This window comes from Schistocerca piceifrons, chromosome 9 (genome assembly GCF_021461385.2).
Source record: "Schistocerca piceifrons isolate TAMUIC-IGC-003096 chromosome 9, iqSchPice1.1, whole genome shotgun sequence".
In the NCBI taxonomy this organism is placed as follows: Eukaryota; Metazoa; Arthropoda; class Insecta; order Orthoptera; family Acrididae; genus Schistocerca; species Schistocerca piceifrons.
In genome coordinates, this window is record NC_060146.1 from 220,281,375 (window position 1) to 220,308,762 (window position 27,388).

The 27,388-nt window shown below is 41.7% G+C and overlaps 1 protein-coding gene across 1 annotated transcript in view; it reads right to left on the reverse strand.

Annotated features, from left to right (window-relative positions):
- The window catches only part of LOC124716879 (transmembrane protein 151B-like), a 250,030-nt gene that overhangs the window by 192,884 nt on the left and 29,758 nt on the right, over positions 1-27,388 (reverse strand). Inside the window, exon 3 of the mRNA XM_047243431.1 lies at positions 4,106-4,332. Coding sequence (XP_047099387.1) covers positions 4,106-4,332 — 227 coding nt within the window. The remainder of the gene's footprint in view (positions 1-4,105; positions 4,333-27,388) is intronic.

Below are 27,388 nucleotides of genomic sequence, written 5' to 3' on the forward strand. Positions count from 1 at the left end.
TAAAACCGGTAGTGGAGCTAACAAGTGCCACTGAAAATTAAGGTACTAGACCGGGGCACAAGTTGGTATACAGTAAGGTTGCCTTAGTGCTACACTGCGCTCCAAAATATTAATTGAAAAGTCCAATTCAAAATTAAGTACACACAAACCAGCATTAATTCACGAGGAGTGACACCAGGTCACTCGAAGGGATGACAACACTTAATTGAAAAGACGAATGTCGGAGGCGGCAGTAACACCAAACACCTTCTCCGAGTTTTTACCAGGGGTCACTTTCCGCTATACAGTTAAACATTTAACCAAGCACAAGGAAGGAACCCCAAAAAGAAAATTCAAGTAAAACCCCCAAAAGATTATAAAGGAAAGGGAACCCCAACTATTTAAATTTAGAAGAATTAGCTCTCCACAAAGGCAGTGTAAGCGCTAAGGCCACACTTAAGAGGCCACCAAAATTGGTTACAAAAAGTCTTATACATTTGCTCCTTTCCTTTAAAAGAAACACAAGGCTGCTTAACTTCTGCTGGACGTCCAGTATGGCTCGTGTGGGGTACACCAGGCAGCAACCCAAGCTAGGCGGTCTCAAGACACAGCGAGCAAAATCAGGAGAGCAGACAGGTAGGCAGCCAACACATAAGTAGGTAGATTTTGTAGGTTCTGGACCACTAGACCAATCTTATAAAAAATAAAAAATTACTCATTAACACTCACAGTTTTTTATTTTCTATAAGATTGATCTAATGATCCAAAACCTACAAAATCTAACTACTATCCCTTTTACCTAATAATAATATAATAATATATAATATAATAATAACTGTAATAAAAAAACCATTTCTCTTGAATACATTTCCCATAGGTGAATTCAATGTAAATAAATAAATTAGGTAATTAACTATTATTTTTTTAAAAAGCATTTTTATAACATATTCTTAGTCCCAAAAAATGTCCTCCTTTTGACTTCTCTAAAAAACATGTTTTTTAAAATTATTTTTGAAACAAATTTTTAAAAAGACATTCTTTATAACATTTTCTGAGCCCCAAAAAATGTCCTGTTTTTGACTTTTGTGAAAAACATGTTTTTTAAAATTATATTAACAAATAAGTATATACAATTATTTTCTTTCCGCTTTATCAGCCATAAGATTATTGTGAGCTGTTGTTTGTAAATGTTTTTTGAATGAAGACTTATTTACAGTTCTACCACATTTACAAGTAACAATTAATCAAAATGTATTAGTTAACAAAAGTAAATTTTAGTAAATTATAACTGACAACAAAAAATGGACAACAATAAGAAAATAAAAAAGTGAATTAGTTAACTAAGGTAAATTGTATTGTTTATCTAAGTAAAATGTATTAGTTAAGAAAAGTAAATTTTAGTAAATTATAAATGGACAACACTATTAATTTTATATGCATTAAATGGAGAACATAGAGCAAAAGAAATGTGCTAAATGCTGTATAGTTAAGGACATTACAGACTATGGAACAGATAAACAAAGATCACTTTGTAAAAAGTGTATAAATATTGGTCAACCTAATAGATATTATTCAAACAAAAGAATTAAGAATGATAACATACTGAACAACACGAACGATATAAAAAAATGTACTAAATGTGACACAGTAAAAAGTGTAACAGAATATGGGAAAAAAATAGGTAAACCAAGATCAATTTGTAAAAAATGTTTAAATAATGATTGTATTAGCAGATATTCTATTAAAATGGCTAATATGCAGAATAGTATGGGAGAAATGCAGGACAGAAAACAACAAACTGGACAGAATTGTATGGACAACAAAGAACAAAACGAATAAAATTATATGGACAACAAAGACCAAAATGAACGAAATTGTACGGACAACAAAGAACCAAATGACCAAAATTCTATAGACAACAAAGAACAAAATGAACAAAATTGTATGGATGGCAAAGAACAAAATGAACAAAATTGTAGGGACAACAAAGAACAAAATTAACAAAATTGTATGGACAACAGTTTAAAAATATGCACTTTATGTAATATTAAAAAGAATTTAGATTGTTTTGCAAGAAATCATGAAAAGATACTATCAATTTGTAGAGAATGTAGAAAATTAAGGTGGTCAGAATATAAAAAAAGTAATATAGATTACCCAAATCTAGGTTTTTGTTGTGGACAATTCTCACTTGGCTAACAGAAAAGAACAAATCCAATGTAAAGATATTAAAATGAAAATTTTAAGAAATTTATTGTTCAGATTTTAGAATATAATTAAACACATAAATCTTTTAAGCATATTGATGAAGATGATAAAAAATTACTAGAACATTTAAAACTGTCCTATTTAGATGTATTAAAAAGGCAAAAAACACTATATTTGTTAATAAATACACCTGTTTCCTTACTTATGTTAACTAATACATCTGTTTCCTTAGTTAAGTAAATAAATAATTAATTTACTTAGATATGTAAACTAATACATCTGTTTCCTTAGTTATGTAAAACACAAACATAATTGTATACATCAACAATAAATTAAACACAGAAAATATACCTGATTGTTATTGGTTGGAAAAAGAAATTAAAAATAAAAGTATGGATCTAGATTACAAGATTAAAGTTAAACTAGATAAAATAAAAACAAGACCAAATAAGAATAAAGAAAGCCTTGTGTTTGTTGTTTAATCTATTTTAATTATTTCGAATTTATCTGGAATAACTATATTATTCTGTTTAAAAAAAAAGTGTAACATGAATGGTGGATATTCGTAATTAAGTCTAACTATACTTACTATGTATTTGCGAATGTAATAATTTCCAAAAATGTAACGAGGTCGAATTAAATTTCCATCTTCTGCACAATAGATATGGCAACCATTATACCCTAAATAACTAAATAATAAGAGATACCATTCTTTTTCTATAGTTTTCTTAGTTATGTAAACAAATACATTTGTTTCCCAAGGAGCAACATCTTTAGGAATAATTAATTTATCCATTTCATGTAAATAAATTTATTTAGAAAAAGTAAAATATGAAGATGTTAAAAAATTATTAGAAAATCTTAGACCATCCAATTTGGATGATTTAACGGCCAGACATTAACGTTAACATACGTTTACATGTTTATTTTTATAAAATTTACTTTTGCTAACTAATACATTTTAATTAATTGTTACTTGTAAATGTGGTAGAACTGTAAATAAGTCTTCATTCAGAAAACATTAACATGCAACAGCTCATAATAATCTTATGCTGATAAAGTGTAAAGTAAATAATTGTATATACTTATTCTTTAATATAATTTTAAAAAGCATATTTTTCGCAAAAGTCAAAAAACTGACCAATTTTTGGGGCTAAGAAAATGTTATAAAAATGCTTTTTTAAAAAATAATAGTTAATTACCTAATTTATTTATTTACATTATATTTACCTATGGGAAATGTATGCAAGATAAATGATTTTTATTATAGTTATTATTATATTGTATATTATTATATTATTATTAGGTAAAAGGGATAGTAGTTAGATTTTGTGGGTTCTGGATCATTGGATGAATCTTATGGAAAATGAAAAATTGCGAGTGTTAATGAGTAATTTTTTATTTTTTATAAGATTGGTCTAGTTGTCGAGAACCTACAAAATCTAACTACTCACATATCCTCCATCCTGAACCGGCAGAACACGTACAACCAACTCCACATATACGTGGTTGCTTCCCACCTCGTACCTCGCGGCGTCTCAGCAGGTAGCCCCAGCAAACGTCAACTGCCACTCGCCACGCAAAAGCGGGGAAAACAACAAGGCAAGCAAAGATAAGAAACATCGAAGGATCGATAATGGACATGCAAGAGACTGGCGCGTCAGTAACGAGCGCCACAGCTCACATGGCTGAACAGAAAAAAGTTGTAATCCATATGTCTTTCCCTCTTTAGTTTGATCAACTTGGTTTGTACTCTAGTACCAAAGACAGTAAACTGTTATGCTCATCGAGTGATTCAGGCTTGTACTCCTCCCCGACTTGGATCCTGTCAATGAACTGGGCACTTTATGAATTCTGTGGGTCCAGATTCGCCAAAAAGGTGGTGTTGGTGTGTACAAGCGTGTGTGGAGGGACTCACCAGACGACGGGCTGGGCCTCCTTCATTAGCCGGACCCTCTCGAGCACCTGCGCCGCCTCGGCGCGCGGGCCCTGCAGGTCGAGGCGCGCCGTGCAGTGCCAGCACTCGACCAGGTAGACGAGGTAGAGCAGCGCCAGGAAGGCCACCGGCACGTACAGGTAGCCGTCCTCGCACGGCGACATCTGGCGCGTGCGCGTGATGGGGTACAGCGAGAAGTTGATGATCACCTGCGGCACACGGCGCCAGCGTCCGCTCCGTCACAACCTGCTGCAGCTCACCCTCGTCACCAGCAAAGCCACAGACTGTCAGGCACATCCAGACCGTGCACTACCACTCTTACTGTCACCTAATCTTATGCGTATCCTGAAAGCAGTGCTACCAGTGTAGACAATACGGTGCCCCCAGCTGGACCAGAGGGCTTATGTGAGCTATTCCCAGAACCAATTGAAGTTGTACAACCTGAGGGAGGCCCACTCATTCGACACTATGCTATGGTTTTGTGCACTGGGTGTCACGTGTTGCGGAGTTTCCCTCTACCTTAGGGTGTAGTGAACACCAGCTGCAGTAGGGCTGCCCTTGGTATGGTGGAGGGTGAACCTAAACCACGACCCCCCAATAGTCTGTCACTGCTCACACAAGGGATCAGATTTGAATGTGGGCATTTAGCCCTAGGTGAGAAACCTCGTGAACCAATGAAAATATTTCACCACCAAAGGATAGTCCATTCCTTGGAATTCACATTGCATCCCCGCACAACAGTTTACATCTACATACATACTCCGCAATCCACCATACGGTGGATGGCGTAGGGTACCTCGAACCACAACTAGCATCTTCTCTCCCTGTTCCACTCCCAAACAGAAAGAGGGAAAAATGACTGCCTATATGCCTCTGTACAAGCCCTACTCTCTCTTATCTTATCTTTGTGGTCTTTCCACGAAATGTAAGTTGGCGGCAGTAAAATTGTAGTGCGGTCAGCCTCAAATGCTGGTTCTCTAAATTTACTCAGTAGCGATTCACGAAAAGAACGCCTCCTTTCCTCTAGAGACTCCCACCCGAGCTCCTGAAGCATTTCCGAAACACTCGCGTGATGATCAAACCTACCAGTAACAAATCTAGCAGCCCGCCTCTGAATTGCTTCTATGTCCTCTCTCAATCCGACCTGATAGGGATCCCAAACGCTCGAGCAGTACTCAAGAATAGGTCGAATTAGTGTTTTTTAAGCGGTCTCCTTTACAGATGAACCACATCTTCCCAAGATTCTACCAATGAACCGAAGACGACTATCCACCTTCCCCACAACTGCCATTACATGCTTGTCCCATTTCATATCGCTCTGCAATGTTACGCCCAAATATTTAATCGACGTGACTGTGTCAAGCGCTACACTACTAATGGAGTATTCAAACATTACAGGATTCATTTTCTTATTCATCTGCGTGAATTTACATTTATCTATATTAAGAGTTAGCTGCCATTGTTTACACCAATCTCAAATCCTGTCCAAGTCATCTTGTATCCTCCTACAGTCACTCAACGACGACACCTTCCCGTACACCACAGCACCATCAGCAAACAGCCCCACATTGCTATCCACCCTATCCAAAAAGATCATTTAAGTAGATAGAAAACAACAGCGGACCTACCACACTTCCCTAGGGCACTCCAGATGATACCCTCACCTCCGATGAACACTCACCATCGAGGACAACTTATTGGGTTCCATTACTTAAGAAGTCTTCGAGCCACTCACATACTTGGGAACCAATCCCATATGCTCGTACCTTAGTTACGAGTCTGCAGTGGGGCACCGAGGCACCGAGTCAAACGCTTTCCGCCGGCCGAAGTGGCCGCGCGGTTCTGGCGCTGCAGTCTGGAACCGCGAGACCGCTACGGTCGCAGGTTCGAATCCTGCCTCGGGCATGGATGTGTATGATGTCCTTAGGCTAGTTAGGTTTAACTAGTTCTAAGTTCTAGGGGACTAATGACCTCAGCAGTTGAGTCCCATAGTGCTCAGAGCCATTTGAGCCAAACGCTTTCCGGAAGTCAAAGAATATGGCATCCGTCTGATACCTTTCATCCATCGTTCACAAGATATCATGTGAAAAAAGGGCGAGTTACGTTTCGCAGGAGCGATGCTTTCTAAAGCCGTGCCGATGCATGGTCAGAAACTTCTCCGTCTCAAGAAAATGCATTATATTCGAACTGAGAATATGTTCGAGAATCCTGCAACAGACCGATGTTAAGGATATTGGTCTGTAATTTTGAGGATCCGTCCTTCTACCCTTCTTATATACAGGCGTCACCTGTGCTTTTTTCCAGTCGCTCGGGACTTTACGTTGGGCAAGAGATTCACGATAAATGCAAGCTTAGTAAGGAGCCAATGCAGTAGAGTACTCTCTGTAAAACCGAACTGGAATCGCATCAGAACCTGGCGATATATTTATTTTCAACCCATTCAGCTGCTTCACAACCCCAGGGATGACTATGTCCTCCATACGGGAATCTGTACGAGACTTAAACGGCGGTATGTTTGTGCGATCCCCCTGCGTGAAAGATTTGTCAAATGCTAAATTTAGAATTTCAGCTTTCGTTTTGCTGTCTTCCGTTGCCAAGCCAGACTGATCAGTGAGTGACTGGATGGAAGCCTTCGACCAGCTTATCGATTTTACATAAGACCAGAATCTCCTTGGGTTTTCAGCAAGATCTTTTGCTAAGGTGGTAGTAGTTGAATGCTTCGCGCATCGCTCTTTCGACAGCAGTACGAATCTCTACTAACTTTTGCCTGTCCTCATTCTCCCGATCTTTCTTGTACCGCGAGTGCAACTGCCTTTGCTTCCTGAGCATTCTCCGAATTGCGCTGTTAAACCACGGTGGGTCTTTTCCGTCCGTAACCCACTTTTTCGGCACATACTTGTCCAATGAGTGGTTTACAATGTGTTTAAAATTTGCCCATAATTCTTCCACGTCCATCATACGGCAAGTAAATGAAGTCAATTCATTTACTAAGTGAGATGCTTACAACTGTTTATCTGCTCTTTCTAGTAAGAATACTCTCATAGCCTTCTTGACCGACTTTTTAACATTCGCAACCATAGTCGTAATGACAACATTACGATCACTAATCCCTGTCTCAATACTGACACCGGTCGATGAGATCTGATCTGTTCGTGGCTACCAGATCTAAAATATTTCCATTACGCTTTGGCTGTCGATTTAGCTGCTCAAGGCAGTTTAGGATAATGTGTTCAAAAACACATTCTAAAACACAGTCTAAGACATCGTGTCGAAACTGTTATGAAGAAACGGAATGTAGTACCAGCGGCTAATAAAGTGGAGGATAGAAGCTACTGGTTTCTAGTTTTCACTGTGGTTTCAGAAAACATAGTTCTTGTGTAATGCAGCTAGCTCTTTATTCGCACGAAGTAATGGCCGCTATCGACGGGGGATCTCAAGTTGATTCCGTATTTCTAGATTTCCGGAAAGCTTTTGACACCGTTCCTCACAAGCGACTTCTAATCAAGCTGCGGGCGTATGGGGTATCGTCTCAGTTGTGCGACTGGATTCGTGATTTCCTGTCAGGAAGGTCGCAGTTCGTAGTAATAGACGGCAAATCATCGAGTAAAACTGAAGTGATATCAGGTGTTCCCTAGGGAAGCGTCCTGGGACCTCTGCTGTTCATGATCTATATAAATGACCTGGGTGACAATCTGAGCAGTTCTTAGGTTGTTCGCAGATGATGCTGTAATTTACCGTCTAGTAAGGTCATCCGAAGACCAGTATCAGTTGCAAAGCGATTTAGAAAAGATTGCTGTATGGTGTGGCAGGTGGCAGTTGACGCTAAATAACGAAAAGTGTGAGGTGGTCCACATGAGTTCCAAAAGAAATCCGTTGGAATTCGATTACTCGATAAATAGTACAATTCTCAAGGCTGTCAATTCAACTAAGTACCTGGGTGTTAAAATTACAAACAACTTCAGTTGGAAAGACCACATAGATAATATTGTGGGGAAGGCGAGCCAAACGTTGCGTTTCATTGGCAGGACACTTAGAAGATGCAACAAGTCCACTAAAGAGACAGCTTACACTACACTCGTTCATCCTCTGTTAGAATATTGCTGCGCGGTGTGGGATCCTTACCAGGTGGGATTGACGGAGGACATCGAAAGGGTGGAAAAAAGGGCAGCTCGTTTTGTATTATCACGTAATAGGGGGGAGAGTGTGACAAATATGATACGCGAGTTGGTATGGAAGTCACTAAAGCAAAGACGTTTTTCGTCGCGGCAAGATCTATTTACGAACTTTCAGTCACTAACTTTCTCTTCCGAATGCGAAAATATTTTGTTGAGCCCCGCCTACATAGGTAGGAATGATCATGAAAATAAAATAAGAGAAATCAGAGCTCGAACAGAAAGGTATAGGTGTTCGTTTTTCCCGTGCGCTGTTCGGAAGTGGAATGGTAGAGAGGTAGTATGATTGTGGTTCGATGAACCCTCTGCCAAGCACTTAAATGTGAATTGCACAGTAATCGTGTAGATGTAGATGTAGATGGTCCAGAGTACGTCGCATGGTGCAGAGCTTTCGTATGAGCTCAGTATCAGGACTGCGGAAGTCCTGCAGCCGTTCTTCTGCGGGCGTGCCCCGGAGTGTAGAGCTGGGCGGCGGTCGCAGCTGGAGAGCTCGCCCAGCCACACAGACGCGGCAGAGTTCACGAGATCCGAGATAAGGCGGGCTCCGCGCCATCAGCGCTACGTGACGTCACGACAAGGGGGAGGTGGGTAGGAGGGGGTGAAGTTGGGGGGGCGGGGGGCACTCGATGCAGCGAGATAAGGCGTGGCGGCAGAGGTCCCCGTGGCAGGGTCGCCGGAAACACGAGTTCACGGGTTCGCACTGTGGACGTCCATCGTCTGATCAGAAGTGAACAGGCGTCTCTGTGTAATGCGGAAATGATTACTAGATTTCAGGAGAGGCAGAGGGAAATGAAAGAAGACTAGGATTTCCGGTCAGATGAATATATCGTAATGTCAGCAGCAGCAGAAAATAGTATAAGGAGAGTAGGAGTCATCTCGTGATGTTGCAATTCTTATTATTTCCGTGCTTGCAAAGAAAATTGGATGAGGAATTCAGCCTCCGTTACGAATAGGAAGGTAGGACGGAAAGTGAGTTACTATGAACAGTTCACAGACAGGGTTGTTCTCATCAGCGTCGACAGCAAATCATCGCTGACCACGTTACATCTGGGGTACTTGCCGACGACGCAAGGAGAGGATGAAGAGAGAAATTACATGAGGATACTGAACGCGTTATGCAATATATAAAGGGAGATGAAAATCTAATAGTCATAGGGGATTGGAATGGAGTTATACGAGAACGAGTTGCAAAAACGGTTAGGGTGAATAGGGATTGCTAGAAGGAATAAGACAGGTGAAAGGCTACTTGAGGTCCGCAACAAAGATCAACTAGTAATAGCGAATGTTCTATCAAGGATCACAAGAGGTACACTTAGAAAAGCCAGAAGATGGGGGAAGATTTCAGTTACCTTCTACATCTACATCTGCATGGTTACTCTGCAATTCACTCTTAAGTGCCTGGCAGAGGGTTCATCAAACCATTTTCACACCACTTCTCTACCACTCCACTCTCGAATTGCGCGTGGGGAAAAAAGGAACACCTAAATCTTTCCGTTCGAGCTCTGATTCCTCTTATTTTATTATGATGATCATTTCTCCCTACGTAGGTGGGTGTCAACAAAATATTTTCTCATTCGGAAGAGAAAGTTGGTGATTGAAATTTCGTAAATAGATCTCGCCGCAAAGAAAACCGCCTTTGTTTCAGTGACTGCCACCCGAACTCGCGTATCATATCAGTGACGCTCTCACCCCTATTGCACGATAACACGAAACGAGCTTCCCTTCTTTGCAGTTTTTCGATGCCCTCCGTCAATCCTACCTGGTAAGGATCCCATACCGCGCAGCAGTATTCCAGCAGAGGACGTACAAGTGTAATGCGGGCTGTCTCTTTAGTGGGTTTGTCGCATCTTCGAAGTGTTCTGCCAACAAAGCGCAGTCTTTGTTTCGCCTTCCGCACAATATTATCTATGTGGTCTTTCTAATTTGAATTGCTCGTAATTGTAATTCCAAGGTATTTAGTCGAATACACAGCCCTTAGATTTGTGCGATTTATCGTATACCCATACTTTATGGGATTTCTTTTAGTACCCATGTCGATGACCTCGCACTTTTCTTTGTTTAGTGCCAATTGCCTCTTTTCGCACCATTCAGAAATTCTCTCTAGATCATTTTGTAATTGGAATTGCTGGTCTGATAATTTTATTAGACGGTAAATTACATCGTCATCTGCAAACAATCTAAGGGGGCTGCTCAGATTATCACCTAGATCATTAATGTAAATCAGGAACAGTAGAGGGCATATGGCACTACCCTGCGGAACGCCAGATGTCACTTCTGTTCTACTTGATGATTTACCGTCTATTACTACATCATGGTGAGGCAGAGATTCCGAAACCAGATACTGGATTGTAAGGCGTACCAGCAGCAGATATACACTCGTATCATAATATAGTAGTGATGATGAGCAGGCTGAATTTCAAGAAAATAGTCAAGAACAATCAATGCCCAAATAAGTGGGATTCAGAAGTACTTACATGGTGGCCATTATTGAACTATATGAAAAAGAACTTAAATTAATTACGAACTACTGCGTCCGCACACTTTATTCAACATGTAAATTTCAGTACAGATATTCGGATTTAGGTTATGACGTGTTCGATATGTCTGCCATCAATGGTGATGATGTGCGCAGACGAATAGCGAAATTCTGGATGACATGCTGAAGTGTCGGAAGTTCGATGCTGTCAACGACCTCCTGAATGGCTGTTTTCAGCTCAGCAGTGGTTTTGGGGTCTTTGCGATACACCTTGTCTTTAATGTAGCCCCACAAAAAGGAGTCGCATATGTTGAGGATTCGGAGAATACGGCGGCGAATCGAGACCCATGCTAGTGGCCTCTGGGTACCCCCGCGCCAGAATGCGGTCCCCAAAGGGCCCCTCCAGGACATCGATGGGGTCGAGCTGCGTCTTGCATGAACCACATCTTGTCGAAATCAGTGTCACTTTGGACAATGGGGATGGACTCATCTACCGAAACCTTCAAGTACCGTTCGGTAGTCAATGTGCCATCACGGAATATGGCACCGGTTATTCCATGACTGGACACTGCACACCACACAGTCACCCGTTGAGGATGAAGATATTTCTCGATCGTGAAATGCGTATTCTGAGTCCCCAAAAGCGGCAATTTTGCTAATTGACGAACCCGTCCAAATGAAGGCGGGCTTTGTCGCTAAACCAAACCATGCATGCGCATAGTAATTCCCACTGTTCCCCCCGGCCATCCGTACAGTTTGAAAGTACTAACGCAAACGGTTCAGAATTTAGGACGATTTTATTTCATATAGTTTAAGAATTGTCACCCTGCAGGAATGGAGAGATACGCTTGAAGTTTTCTGAGGCTATGTACACAGCGATAAGGAATAGCTCAGTAGGCAGTTCACTTGAAGAGGAATGGACGTCTCTGAAAGGGGAAATTACAAAAGTTGGAAAGAAAAGTATAGGCATAAAGAAGGTAGCTGCGAAGAAACCATGGGTAAGGGAAAAAATTCTTCAGTTGATCGACAAAAGAAGGAAATTAATAAAAAAACGCTGAGAGAAATTCAGAAATACATAAATACAAGTCGCTTAAGAATGAAATAAATAGGAAGTAGGAAAGCAAAGGCGAAATGGCTGCATCAAAAATATGAAGAGATGATTTTGGAAAGACTGATTCAGCATCCAGAAAAGTCAAAACAACACTCGGTGAAACTGAAAGCAATGGTAGAATTGTGAATTCCGCTGTTAAATGCAGAGAAGAGAGCGAATAGGTGGAAGGAATATGTTGAAGGCCTCTGTAACAGGGAGAAATTGTCTGAAATCTGCGGAAGGAATCACGCAAGAGTTCCAAAGTGCTATCAGCAGTACACCTAGCAGGACGACTGTACGCAGGGAATCAAACGACTGGGGCCAATGGTCGAAGACCACTTCATAGGCCGTTCATTTCTATAGTCAGTGCTAAGCGACAGTCGAGGTGACGTAAAGAGGGTCGCCACTGGAGAGTGGTTGGCTGTGAACGAGATGAGTAATGCAAAGGCCTGTGTCAAATCCGAGTGGAGGATTTGGGTTTAAGGAACTCGTGGAGTAAGCTACCTGCAAGTAGTGAAGTACGGAGAAGGTGCTGTTGTGATATAGGGGTGGTTTCGTGGTCAGGATGTGGTCCTCTTAAGGCAACACATGTGAAACGGTGTGATGAATTTTACAGCGGTGTGTACTGCTTGCAGTAGAGGACCACTTCGGAAACGATGACTGTTTGCATCAGCATTACAGTACACCCATCATAAATCAGTATCTGTGAGATTATACTTTGGGGACAGTGACATTCCTGAAATGGACTGGCCTGCCCGAAGTAGGGACCTAAACCGAAGAGGACCGTTGTGGATGAGTCAGAACGTCGACTTGTCTCCAGACCCCAGCTCCCAACATGACCACCTTCTCTGGTCGGATCTCGAGCAAGAATGGGCTGCCATTACTCCACAGACATTCAGACACGTCACTGAAAGTGTCCTCAGCAGACTTCAAGCTTCACAAAGGAGAAGGCTGGGGAAACTCCGTATTAACGTCCACTAATAGATGCCCACATACTTTTGATTAGATAGTGTATATCTTGCGAGTGGCTGAGGCCAGTATAATGGGGGTGGAGTGAAGCCAGGGACTCACAAACCGCAGCTGACTCAGGAAATACTCGACTTTACAGGAAAATGTAACAATGCTAAGAGTGAGGCGGTATAGGAGGAGCAGGAGACAAATAACACTATAACCTGTATGGATCTCTACAATGAGACGGATTTGAACTGCTATCTTCTGTGATGTTCATGCCTGTTGTTAAGAGAGACAACACACTGATCGGCTATTTAACTTGAGATTGAGGCAATTATATGCAATGCGTCGAAAACGCAAAATGTAATAACGAATTTCTTGAACTGTGCGAGAAGGTGGTCCGTGTATAGACCAAAACTACTAGCAAGATAACAAAGTTTTTGACAGCAGATCCTTGTGTGGCTCTATGAATACAGGCCGTATAAAAACATATGTCAGAAATTTTAGAGATCTGTTATTGAAATTAAAACGTTACAAAAAGTCCATACGAAGATAGCGTCCGAAAATCGATCGTTAGGAAGGATTTGGATTGGATTGTCTGGGGGGAGAAGACCAGACAGCGAGGTCATCGGTCTCGTCGGATTTAGGGAAGGACGGGGAAGGAAGTCGGCCGTGCCCTTTCAAAGGAACCATCCCGGCAGTTGCCTGGAGCGATTTAGGGAAATCACGGAAAACCTAAATGAGGATGGCCGGACGCGGGATTGAACTGTCGTCCTCCCGAAGATCGTTAGGATGAAGTGAATGGAATTGTACGTGGTGACTCCCGGCTTTTTAATTTACCCAAAACGTACGTCTTTTCTTGTTTACAGTTCATCGTGGCAATTGCTTCGTTGGGTCTGATTGTCATTTGTTTTCCACATCACATTAGGTGTGTAGGGGGCAGATACCCACGTCCCGTCTCATATGCACGTTATGAAAACGTTTAGAAAACTTCCTCACGACTGCAAACAGAATTTGCTCTAGATAACGACAGATGGGGTACACAGTTTCCACCCCGGGGGTGAGTAGGAGCCCGATGGTGATACGTGTTTACTCTTCTCGAACACGGAATGAGACCAGCGTTTCTTCTGTTTTAGAGTTACTTCCGTCATAACGATGTGTTCAGCGTCTGAAATGATGGATGTGTACCGCATGTGCAGCCCATCTGACCGGAATGTGGACGCAGCACGTCAACTTTGTGCTGAACTTTACTCTGGAATCCAGTTATTTTGCGAAAAAAAAAACGCTTGTGTGACTCCACCAAGCTTGTGACATAGAGGCTTTTTTTAGGAGAGCGTTGGAAATGGTGAGCTTGTAGGACGGGTTCTGTGTACTGTGCATGAAACTACAGTAGACCTGCGAGAAGAGTCATCATGTGATGACTTGAATAGTTCGCATGAAAATCTTTCGTATCCGCATCGACTACAACGGGTGCACGGATTAAATGAGGCTGACATTCCGCCCAGAAAAACTTGCCGTCAACAAACATTAAGGCAGTGTGGTGTGTTCCTGAAGTTCTAATTATGTACCTTATTCGCTGGTGAGGCTGGCTCTTCATGCATGGGATCTTCAGGTATCACTACAATCATATCCGGGCTTATGAAAGCCTTCACAGTGGGACACTATTTGCAGCGAAACAACGATGGGATTTTTGGGTGACAATGTGCCCTGCCACTGCGCCACAAATGTCCACGACTGGTTTGAAGAACATTCTGGACATTTCGAGTGAATGATTTGGCCACCCAGATCCCTGACATGAATCCCACGGAACATTTACTGGACATAATCGAGAGGTCAGTTTGTGCACAAAGTCTTGCACTGGCAACGTTTTGGCAGTTAGGGACGTCTATAGAAGCAGTGTGGCTCGACATTGCCGTATCACTTACGTCCCCTTCAATTTCCATAGTGTTGACCTCAAGTACATCGCCCTTGTGTAGATCCTCTCCATACTCCTTCCATCTTTCTGCTTTTCCTTCTCTGCTTAGAACTGGTTTTCCATCTGAGCTCTTTATATTAATACAAGTGGTTCTCCTTTCTACACAGGTCTCTTTAATTTTCCTATAGGCAGTATCTATCTTACCCTTAGTAATATATGCCTCCACATCCTTACACTTGTCCTGTAGCTATCCCTACTTAGCCATTTTGCATTTCCTGTCGATCTCATTTTTGAGATGTTTGTATTCCTTTTTGCCTTCTTCATTTACTGTATTTTTATATTTTCTCCTTTCATCAATTAAATTCAATATCTCTTCTGTTACCGAAGGATTTCCACTAGCCCTCGTCTTTTTACCTACTTGATCCTCTGCTGCATTCACTATTTCATCTCTCAAAGCTACCCATTCTTCATTTCTTTGTTCCTGGCAAACATTCCCTAATGCTCTCTCTGAAACTCTCCACAAACTATGGTTCTTTCAGTCTATCCATGTCCCATCACCTTAAATTACCACCTTTTTGCAGTTTCTTCAGTTTTAATCTAAAGTTCATAAGCAATAGATTGTGGTCAGTCCACATCTGCCCCTGGATATGTCTTATAATTTAGTATCTGGTTCCGAAAACTCTGTCATACCATTGTATAATCTATCAGAAACCTTCCAGTATCTCCAGGCCTGTTCCACGTATACAACCTTCTTTCATGATTCTTAAACCAAGTGTTAACTATGACTAAGTTATGCTCTGTGCAAAATTCTACCAGGTAGCATCCTCTTTCATTCCTTACCCCCACTGCACATTCACCTACTACTTTTCGTTCTCTCCCTTTTCCTACTATCAAATTCCAGTCCCCCATGACTATTAAATTTTCGACTCCCTTCACTATCGGAACAATTTTTTTTATCTCATCATACATTTCCTCAATCTCTTCGTCATTTGCGGACCTAGTTGGCATATAAACTTGTCCTACTGTGGTAGGTGTGAGCTTCGTGTCTATCTTGGCCCGCGCGGAGTGGCCGTGCGGTTTGAGGCGCTATGTCACGGATTGCGCGGCCCCTCCCGCCGGAGGTTTGAGTCCTCCCTCGGGCAAGGATGTGTGTGTTGTTCTTAGCGTAAGTTAGTTTAAGTAGTGTGTAAGTCTAGGGACCGATGACCTCAGCAGTTTGGTCCCTTAGGAATTCACACACATTTGAACATTTTCTGTCTTGGCCAAAATAATGCGTTCACTATTCTGTTCGTAGTAGCTGACCTGAGTTCCTATTTTTTTTAATCATTATTAAAGCTACACCTCCAATCCCCTAATTTGATTTTGTATTTATAACCCTGTATTCACCTGACCATAAGTGTTGTTCGTCCTGCCACCGAACTTCACTAATTCACACTTTATCTAACTTTAACCTACCCATTTCCCTACCAGCCCAATCAAGGGATCTGACATTCCACGCTCCGATCCGTAGAACAACAGTTTTGTTTCTCGTGATAACGACGTCCTCCTGAGTAGTCCCCGCCCGGAGATCGGAACTGGGGACTATTTTATTTCCGGAATATTTTACCCAAGAGGGCGCCATTTAACCATACAGTAAAGCTGCGTGCCCTCGGGAAAAATTACGGTCGTAGTTTCCCCTTGCTTTCAGCCGTTCGCAGTACCAGAACAGCAAGGCCATTTCGACTAATGTTACGCGGCCAGATCACTCAATCATAAGGACTGTTGCCCCTACAACTACTGAAAAGGCTGCTGCCCCTCTCCACGCGTTTGTCTGGCCTCTCAACAGACATCCCTCCATTGTGGTTGCATCTACAGTACGGCTATCTGTATCGCTGAGGCCCGCAAGCCTCCCCACCAACGGCAAGGTCCATGGTTCATGGCGGGGCGGGGGGGGAGTGAGTTTCAAAATATGTGACATTTCTCGCTGCCAAAGGACCATATACCTTACTATGTGACCTAAATTTGAACTTGATATGCCAAACTGTTACAGGGGGTAAGGGGACAGTAGGACAGACAAACACAGAGATGGATGAAAAAGGACGAAAACATTTTTTCGTGTTGTATAACAAGAAATTCATAATTTTCTCCGTTTTTCTATTACTGTGAAACCTCTCTTCTCGCCACAATTCATGACTGTAGGTCAACGGGAAGCACTCTATAGGTATTTATGAGAGTTTTTACGATTATCAGAATGTGTGATATAAATGGTCGTATCTTTTGACTGAAGTGACGTAGGAGTTTAAGGGATCGTAGACTTTAATATGTCTTAATATGTGACATAAATTTCAGCTTGGTACGCCTACTCACTCCTGAGAAAAAGGGTCCTAAGAGTCGGGGACACACACACACACACACACAGACAGACACACACACACACACACAGACAGACAGACACACACACACACAGACAGACAGACAAAAAAGCGATCCTCTAAATGTTCCATTTTTACACATTGAGGCACGGGACCCAAAGGAATACTAGCCCAAAGTTGGAAAGGTACAGAAGAGCAAAGGCTGCTGCTTCAAAAACAGGCAGAATGAGGTAGCAGGGTTAACAGCAGATGTGTTGGTGTGAAGAATTTAGCGGAGACGTGTCTCGAACATGCCTTATGTAATAACAAGTGAAACAACAGATACTAAAATATTTCACTCATTTGCCTCGGATTTACTTTTCTCTTTTGTCATATGGGGGGTCGCTACTGATAGAGTTGATGACACTTTCCCTGGCCATTATAGACATGTGCAAAACCAAGTAGAAGTACATTTTTATGCTATATCTTTATTACTGTTATAATTTAATTATATTTTAACATCGTTACAGGACAAACAATTTTAATTTCGGAACTGTATAAGTAAGAAATTAGACATATAGAATATTATGATTTTTTTCAATAAACATAAAACAAGAATATTATTGAGAAACATACACAAAAGCATTGCCACGTGCAGAAAAAGATCTTAACAACAAATCAGGTAGAAATGAAAAGAAGGTACAAAGTCAGAATTTATAGGTAATGATCAATTTTTGGCGCTATTATTACAATGCTCCGTCTATACCGCGAATGTTTCAATACTTTACACTTCACAAGTGTCAGGTCTCAGCCAGTGACCCTCTGCGTGTGTATCCACATTCTAAAAACCGCCTTGAAGTGCGTGGCAGGGAGTACTTCTCATAAAAGCAGACATTATGGTCTCTTCCATCCAATTCGGATACGATATCCAGGAAAATGGTTAAACGCCTCCTGAAATTAGTCTCTGGGTGATATGCAGGAGACTGTAAAATTTTCCTAGATACCTCATATAATATTCGCTGTTGTAACTCTGAAAGCAGGCTTTCGCCAGATACTCCACCTATATCTTCAAGCGTCTGCCGTTTCAGTTGTATCTCCGCGACACTAATCCACGGATCAGACAAACCTGTGACCACTCGCACAGCTGTTCTTTGCATACGTCCAGTACCTCGTGTTATTTGGGCGCTAATGACCTCAGTAGTTGAGCGCCCTTAAACCCCACCAACACCAACACACCCCGTGTTATTCCTGTCGATACATTCTGTTAGGCATTATCGGATCATTGTGACGCAACCCATGTAGCACGAAATACCTTGTGAGAATGACGCCATGCGTAAGGTGTAGGCAAATGCCCTTGTCCGTGCCTTATGTGTGACACTGTTGTTCATGTCAAGATGGGCGACACTGTTCATCTCTGAAGTGTAAAGCATAAAAAAACATTTGCGGTTTAGGCGAAACAGATAGGTAGGTAGAAAAATAAAAGGAAGATGAGATAGGGATTCAGCAGAACAAGTAACAAAGCATTGCTAATAGTAAAATAGAGTACAAAGTTGCTCTGGCTTAGCGTAGTGATGCTGTAGTGAAAAATGGTTTGCAAATCGTACAGATGTTCAAGAATTCAAATATAGGTGTTAGCTTTCTGATGGAAAATAACAGATTATTATTATTATTATTATTGCTGAAATTACTTTCAGTTACAGTTCTGCAAATTTCAGAATTCTACGTTTTACTTGCATCTATTTTTATAGTACCGTATACGTCGTAACTTGATCTGTTACCCTCTGTCAGTGGCACAAAGAACAGTCGAACACAACCATACTCTTGTACGATCTTGCCTGATTCTGGGCGGTGGCAATGAGGTTCCAATCCTCCAAAGGGGTGGAAACTTTGATATAACTGTGTACCCAAACTACACGGGTACTTACCTCAGTACATTTGGTTTAGTGACTATTTCGTTAATTAATATGGGCTAAATTTACGTAGCGATTTTAAGTGTTCTTGAGCCAAAAGAGAGAATTAAATTTAAAAAAGTTATTTGTTATGCAGTAAAAGAGTTATTTTTGCTTTTATTTCTCAGCAGTAAAATAATTACAGTAATAATAATAACAATTTTAGCATTATAGGCAAGTCTCAAACTTACCAATATTAATCGAGGTCCTATGTGAAAAATAAGTTAAAGGACATAAATTAATGGATTATTATTAAGGCATTCTTTATTTAAAATTATTAGTAACTTATTAACTGACTTAAAAGTATTTAGAAGAATTTTTCTGCAATTAATAGGGCTATGCTTAGTAATTCAGATTGCACCTGGATTTTTTTAGCTACAAATCAAACCTCAAAAACTGAATTAGCATTTAGTAATGTAGTACATATTTGTCAAGCTGTAAATAATGGTTTAATCATCTGAATTTTACATGAATATGGTGGAACTGTGTGTTTCATATTGGAAGAGAAATTTATTGTGATCCATATAGGTCTATATACACAAAAGTAATTCGAATAAGATTTTATTTATAGATGTAGCTATTAATCTTGTATGTCTTGTCCTACCTTATGATGAAATGTCATTTTTATCTGCGAGACTAGTTGAAAACCTATTGTCAGCTTTTCTGTACTAAGGAACAGATTTACCTAAATCAGTCTGGGGAGGGTTTGCTGTAAATAAGACAACTTTCTACATTTCATTTAGTTTTGTCATCTATCATTGTAGCTATAGCTGCAGTTTATCTGTTAGCACTTTATAACTATAAATTTTCGCTGACATAGCGGTGAATGTTTGATAGATTCCACTGTGCGGGACATATGAAGTCATCAAGAATACTTCTTCTGTGAGGTATCTGGAGGTAGAGCCAAGCCAGGTGATGGCAACTTAACAGATGCGCATATCTGCATTTGAACTCGTTTGCAAAAGCGATCTAGTATTTTTGTGAGGAACATCCACCTAGGGTGACAATACAAGGCAACGGTGACCGTGATAGGATGTTACGTCCTAGCTGGGACTGAGTCTTTAAACAGTTTCGTCTCCGGGAGCTACCAGTGTGTGATGCCTACGTCAGGTAGCCAGCGCCCATAATAATAGACCTGCCTGCCAAGTTGGTGAGACTCTTGCGCTGCGAACTCAAGCGCCCAGAACAGCAGAAAGGGCCTGTAGTATGTACAGATGGCGACGTTTAACGTGAATTCTCCTTGTGGGATACAAACCGCCAAGTCAGTCTGCAGCTACACACTGGATGAGGTGATGTCACACACAGTCCGGATAACATGGCGTCCCAATATAACCGACGTTTCTAATTACAGGCATTGCTTCGTAGTCTTTCTGTCTGCTTCTTCCCAGTCTCTAGGGACCCTCCGTTGCACTAGGAACTTGGGCAAAATTGCAGCATAGTCTTTCGCTTAATCTGTGTAGAATCTCTCAGCAGTATCTGACATTTCGACGTTAGTGGACCGAATTCAGTATTTCGGCCTCATCTCTCTCTCTCTCTCTCTCTCTCTCTCTCTCTCTCTCTCTCTTCTCTCTCTCCCTCTCCCTATTCTCTCTCTCCCTCTCCCCCAATAAACACAAATGGATACACTGAAACCACAAACGAACCAATCAGCGTTACGATAGTAGTATTTAGAAACCTGTATGCTAACACTTTCGGACCTAGTATTATTTGAGCAATATACAGTCGTATGAAAGGGATTTCAATCCCATTCACGCACATTCAGCTCTCGATGCTAATGTCCTGTGCATGCCTCTTTACCTCTGCATAACTACTACGACCTGCATCCATTTTAATATGATTAGTGTATTCAAGCCTTGACTTCCGTCTACATGATTTACCCCAATTTTTCCTTCCATTACCAAATTCTCGATTCCTTTATCCTTCAAAATGTATCCTGTCAAACAGTCCCTACGTTTACTCAGTGTGTGTCATAAATTTACTTTCGATAATTCGATTCCTTAGCTACGTAATCTATCCATCTGATCTTCAGCCTTCTTCAGCAGAATCACATTTCAAAAGCTTCTGTTATGTTCGTAACTGCTTATCGTCGACGCTTCACCTTATTAAAAGAGTACCTTCCAGACAAATTCCATCAGAAAAGACTCACCAACATAATTAACCTTGAAACTTCCTGGCAGATTAAAACTGTGTGCCCGACCGAGACTCGAACTCGGGACCTTTGCCTTTCGTGGGCAAGTGCTCTACCATCTGAGCCACCGAAGCACGACTCACGCCCGGTACTCACAGCTTTACTTCTGCCAGTATCTCGTCTCCTACCTTCCAAACTTTAAGGCAAAGGTCACGAGTTCGAGTCTCGGTCGGGCACACAGTTTTAATCTGCCAGGAAGTTTCATATCAGCGCACACTCCGCTGCAGAGTGAAAATCTCATTCTGGAAACATCCCCCAGGCTGTGGCTAAGCCATGTCTCCGCAGTATCATTTCTTTCAGGAATGCCAGTTCTGCAAGGTTCGCAGGAGAGCTTCTGTAAAGTTTGGAAGGTAAGAGACGAGATACTGGCAGAAGTAAAGCTGTGAGTACCGGGCGTGAGTCGTGCTTCGGTGGCTCAGATGGTAGAGCACTTGCCCGCGAAAGGCAAAGGTCCCGAGTCTCGGTCGGGCACACAGTTTTAATCTGCCAGGAAGTTTCATATCAGCGCACACTCCGCTGCAGATTGAAAATCTCATTCTGGATAATTAACCTTTTTGTTATTGATTGTCATCTCATAACATCTTTTGAAGGCACTATGCATTCCGTCCAATTGCCCTTCCAAGACCTTTGCTGTCTTTGGACGTCATCAGGGAATATAAAAAGTTTTCTCCTTGAATTTTAGTTACTTCTCCAATTTTATCTTTGGTTTTCTTTACTCCTTTCTCAATGTACAGATTAGATAAAATCTGGGATAGCCTTTTCTCAAGCATTGTTTCCCTTTCATGTCCTTCGACTCTTAAAAGTACAGTCAGGTTTCTATATAAGTTATGAATAACGTTTCGCTCCTTGTATTTTACGCTTGCCCCATCGAGAATTTCAGAGAGTGTGTTCCGGTCAATATTCTCAAAAACTTTCTCTAAATCTGTAGGAGTCATAAATGTAAGTTTGTCTCTAATTACTCTATTTTCTGAGATAAATCGTAGGATGCATGTCTCCCTCGCTTATTCTTACATTTCTCTGGAACACGGACTGATATTCTCTGAGATCGACTTCTACCAGTTTTCCCATACGTCTGTAAATAATTTGGGTCACTGTTTTACAATCATGATTTATTAAACTGGTGGTTACATAATAATCACACCTGACAGCAACTGCCACTTTTTGCAATTTGAATTACTCTGTTATTCTTGAAGCCTTAGAGCATTTCGCTTGTCTCATGTACCGTATTTTGTGCACCAGGTGAAACAGTTTTGTCATGACTAGCTCACCCTAGGAAGTTAATAGCTCTGAGGTAGTGTCATCTACTCAGGGGTCTCGTTTCGACTTGAGTCTTACAGTGCTTTGTCAAATTCTTCTTGCAACACTATTGAACTGATCACGTAAGGACAGCTAGCTTGGAATACAAATACGGATTAGATTCATTTAAAATGACAAGAACCGAGTGCCGTTGCTACGCCCACAACTCTTAGTGCAACTTAATATGCTTTTCGCCTACAGAAACCTCGCCTGGTGTATTTTCCTGTATCACTGAAAGTGGTCGTGTTCTTCCAGTGGCGTCTTCATTTTGAGCAAGTCCTCTCATAAGCACAAAATTTCGCCGATTTTGTGTGCATTTTCACCCTCCAACTTACAGATGAACGAAGGTACTTAGCAATAAACATTGTGTCTACACACTATCGCTACTCGAATCAATTGCCATGCAGTTTGATTCCATGCATTAAAGATGAACTAAATAATTCCGTATCTACTGTGGGCTAATTTCAACGGACGATGCAGCAAGACTGACGTTTGCTGTGCCACCACCATAAAATAAATATGCTATCCAAAAATGACATCAGAGTGGCTGATTTTTTTTTAGAAATGGAAATGAGCGCGTGCAAGCGCCTTCTCGCCGAAACATGTCGCCTGAAATAAAACGCTAACCAGCAGAGAGTCAGCTCAAATCAAGCTCTGCCTTTGCTGAAGCAACTGCTTGCCAAGCACTACCGCTAAACAACAACAACAACCATGCTTTGTTTATAAGCCCTTACAGGCAGGTTTGTGGACTGTGTCGCTTTACGCGTATGAGAAAACCTTGGTACTGTGGTAACCCTTCGGCTGCTAGAAGGTGCAGCACACGTTTGTAGAGCTGTGATGATGTTTTGAGGGAATGGATTTCTTATTTCGGAGAACTTTCAATGTCAGTACCACATATGGGAACACCTGCAGTTTGAGGAAGAGCTGTCCAGTGTACTAGCATCCATTAGTTAGTGTCTTTTAGAATCTCCTATGATTACTTACTAATATAAATTTGCAGCAAACGCTTTACTGATAGAAATTACTTAAAACAGGAAAGTTTGAAGAGTTTAAGAGTGTAAACCAGAGGATTAAAAAGGTAATAAGATTTTTCTGTTTTTGCAAAAGTGACAAATAGCAGATTTGAGAGTACTTGACGGCTCAACACAAAAGTTTTGTCTCAAGTAAAGATAGTGTTGAGGATCAGTGGACAAAGTTCAAAACCATCGTACAATATACATTAGACGACTATGTGCCAAGCAATATCGTAAGAGATGGAGAAGTCACCGTGGTACAACAACCGAGTTAGATAACTGCTGCGCAAGCAAAGGGAACTTCAAAGCAAACATAAACACAGCCAAAGACTTTCAGACAAACAAAAATTACACGAAACGATATGTAGTGCGAGGAGGGTTATGCGAGAGGCGTTCAACGAATTCGAAAGTAAAGTTCTGTATATTGACTTTGCAGAAAATCCTAAGAAATTGTAGTCTTACGTCGAAGTGGTAGGAGGAATAAAGCAAAATGTACATACACTCTGTGACCAAAATGGTACTTCAACAGAGGAAGACAGACTAAAGGCCGACAGAGAGAGGTGGCGCAGTGGTTGGACACTGGACTCGCATTCGGGAGGACGACGGTTCAATCCCGCGTCCGTCCATCCTGATTTAGGTTTTCCGTGATTTCCCTAAATCGCTCCAGGCAAATGCCAGGATGGTTCCTTTCAAAGGGCACGGCCGACTTCCTTCCCCGTCCTTTTCTAACCCGATGAGACCGATGACCTCGCTGTCTGGACTGCTTCCCCAACCAACCAACCAACCAACCAACCAACCAAGTAAAGGCCGAAATACTAAATGTCTTTTTCCAAAGCTGTTTCACACAGGAAGACTGCACTGTAGTTACTTCTCTAGATTGTCGCACAGATGACAAAAAGGTAGACATCGAAATAGATGACAGTGGGATAGAAAAACAATTAAAATCGCTCAAAAGAGGAAAGGCCACTGGACCTGACGGGATATCAGTTCGATTTTACACAGAGTACGCGATGGAACTTGCCCCTTCTTTCAGCGGTGTACCGTACGTCTCTAGAAGAGCGTAGCGTTCCAAAAGATTGGAAAAGGACACAGGTAAACCCCGTTCTCAAGAAGGGACGTCGAACAGATGTGCGGAACTATAGACCTACAACTCTACCGTCGATCAATTGTAGAATTTTGGAACACGTGTTATGTTCGTGTATAATGACTTTTCTGGAGTCCAGAAATCTACTCTGTAGGAGTCAGCATGGATTTCGAAAAAGACGATCGTGTGAAACCCAGCTCGCGCTATTCGTCCACGAGACTCAGAGGGCCATAGACACAGGTTCCTAGGTAGATGCCGTGTTTCTTGACTTCCGCAAGGCTTTCGGTACAGTTCCCCACAGTCGTTTAATGAAGAAAGTAAGAGCATATGGACTAGCAGACCAAATGTGTGATTGGATTGAAGAGTTCCTAGATAACATTTTCAATGGAGAGAAGTCTTCCGAAGTAAGAGTGATTTCAGGTGTGCCGCAGAGGAGTGTCGTAAGATCGTTGCTATTCACAATATATATAAATGCCCTTGTGGATAACATTGGAAGTTCACTTAGGCTTTTTGCGGATGATGCTGTAGTATATCGAGAAGTTGTAACAATGGAAAATTGTGCTGAAATGCAGGAGGATCTGCAACGAATTGACGCATGGTGCAGGGAATGGCAATTCAATCTCAATGTAGACAAGTGTAATGTGCTGCGAATACATAGAAAGATCCTTTATCATTTAGCTACAATATAGCAGGTCAGCAACTGGAAGCAGTTAATTCCATAAAGTATCTGGGAGTAGGCATTAGGAGGGATTTAAAATGAAATGACCTTATAAAATTAATCGTCGGTAAAGCAGATTCCGGACTGAGATTCGTTGGAAGAATCCTAAGGAAATGCAGTCCGAAGACAAAGGAAGTAGGTTACAGTACACTTGTTCGCCCACTGCTTGAATACTGCTCACCAGTGTGGTTGGCTCAAATGGCTCTGAGCACTATGGGACTTAACATCTGTGGTCATCAGTCCCCTAGAACTTAGAACTACTTAAACCTAACTAACCTAAGGACATCACACACATCCATGCCCGAGGCAGGATTCGAACCTGCGACCGTAGCAGTCGCGCGGTTCCGGACTGAGCGCCTAGAACCGGGAGACCACCGCAGCCGGCTCACCAGTGTGGGATCCGTACCAAATAGGGTTGATAGAAGAGATAGAGAAGATCCAACGGTGAGCAGCGCGCTTCGTTACAGGACGATTTAGAAATCGGGAAAGCGTTACGGAGATAGATAAACTCCAGTGGAAGACTGCAAGAGAGACGCTCAGTAGCTCGGTACGGGCTTTTGTTGAAGTTTCGAGAACATAGCTTCACCGAGGAGTCAAGCAGTATATTGCTCCCTCCTACGTATATCTCGCGAAGAGACCATGAGGATAAAATGAGAGTGATTAGAGCCCACACAGAGGCATACCGACAATCTTTCTTTCCAGGAACAATACGAGACTGGAATAGCAGGGAGAACCGATAGAGGTTCTCAAGGTACCCTCCGCCACACACTGTCAGGTGGCTTGCGGAGTATGGATGTAGATGTAGAAAATGGAAGCGGTATATGGAATAATCAAGAATAATTGCAATGAAAATTGCATGTGAAGAAGCGCAAAAATGACCCATTAGAACAGTGTCGTCAAAGTAGAATGTCTTCACACCAGCGGATGCCTAGCTGTAGGTTATAAAGCTAGTAGTTTTGAAAATGAGAATTACGGAGAACTGTGCTATGGCGATGGAAGGTGCTGTGACTATGCCACGCGGAGCGACAGTATGGTTTGAGGCGCCATGTCACGGATTACGCGGCCCCTCCCGCCGGAGGTTCGAGTCCTCCCTCGGGCATGGGTGTGTGTGTGTTGTTTTTAGTATAAGTTAGTTTAAGTAGTGTGTAAGTCTAGGGACTGATTACCTCAACAGTTTGGCCCCTTAGAATTCACACACATTTGAACATCTTGCTGTTACTATACTAGATTCCGATGTAGAGGTACTCAAAAAGTTAATCTTCTGGTGGGAACTGGTTTCCTTATTGATGAAACGGTGTGATGAAGCGTTTATATATCGGTAAATCAAAACATGATATCGAGTAAGTTTGTAATTATGAACTGACGATGGAAATATATAAAAACATAGAAAAAATAAGGAAAAGAAGATAATTGAACACAACGAATAACAATGGGCTACCAGAGCAGTATCTGTGCCGTAAGGAATTAGCAACAGGCTGGACTGGAAAAGTTAAAAGTGACTGAGAAAGGGGGTACATTGAAGAAGAAGAAGAAGAAGAAGAAGAAGAAGATAAAGGTGAGACGAATTATTTTTTCAAGAGGAAATTGTGGAAATTACAGAGGTACAAGGTCTGCATTTGCTAATAGAACTAGTGCGAAGCGGTCAGGACGAGGTAAAAAAGTGATGAAAGAATGTTACAGGAAAAGAAAGCAAAAGTGAGAGGGTACTGTGTTATGCACGTAAATGGTTAATAAACAAAGGTAACCATTCGAAGTGGAAAGATAACGCATTGTTTTACCAGTGATATGCTTACATGACGTCTTCCAATGACAATATCTTTCTGTCACTAAGAATTCAGCCTATAGTCCTGCCCATATACTACCAGACCAAAAGTATCCGAACAGCCCTTGGTAGACAGCTGGGTGTCACGAGAAGCGGACGCGCCGGCTATAAAAAGCGACTTTGGGGGGGGGGGGGGGGGAGGCATTGTTGACAGTAAAGAAATGCTAACATAGTTCGGTAAGGAGAGGTCAGTGACTTCGAATGTTGACTAGTCATTGGGTATCACATCCGTGAGGGACACTTCAACCCTTCAGAAACTGC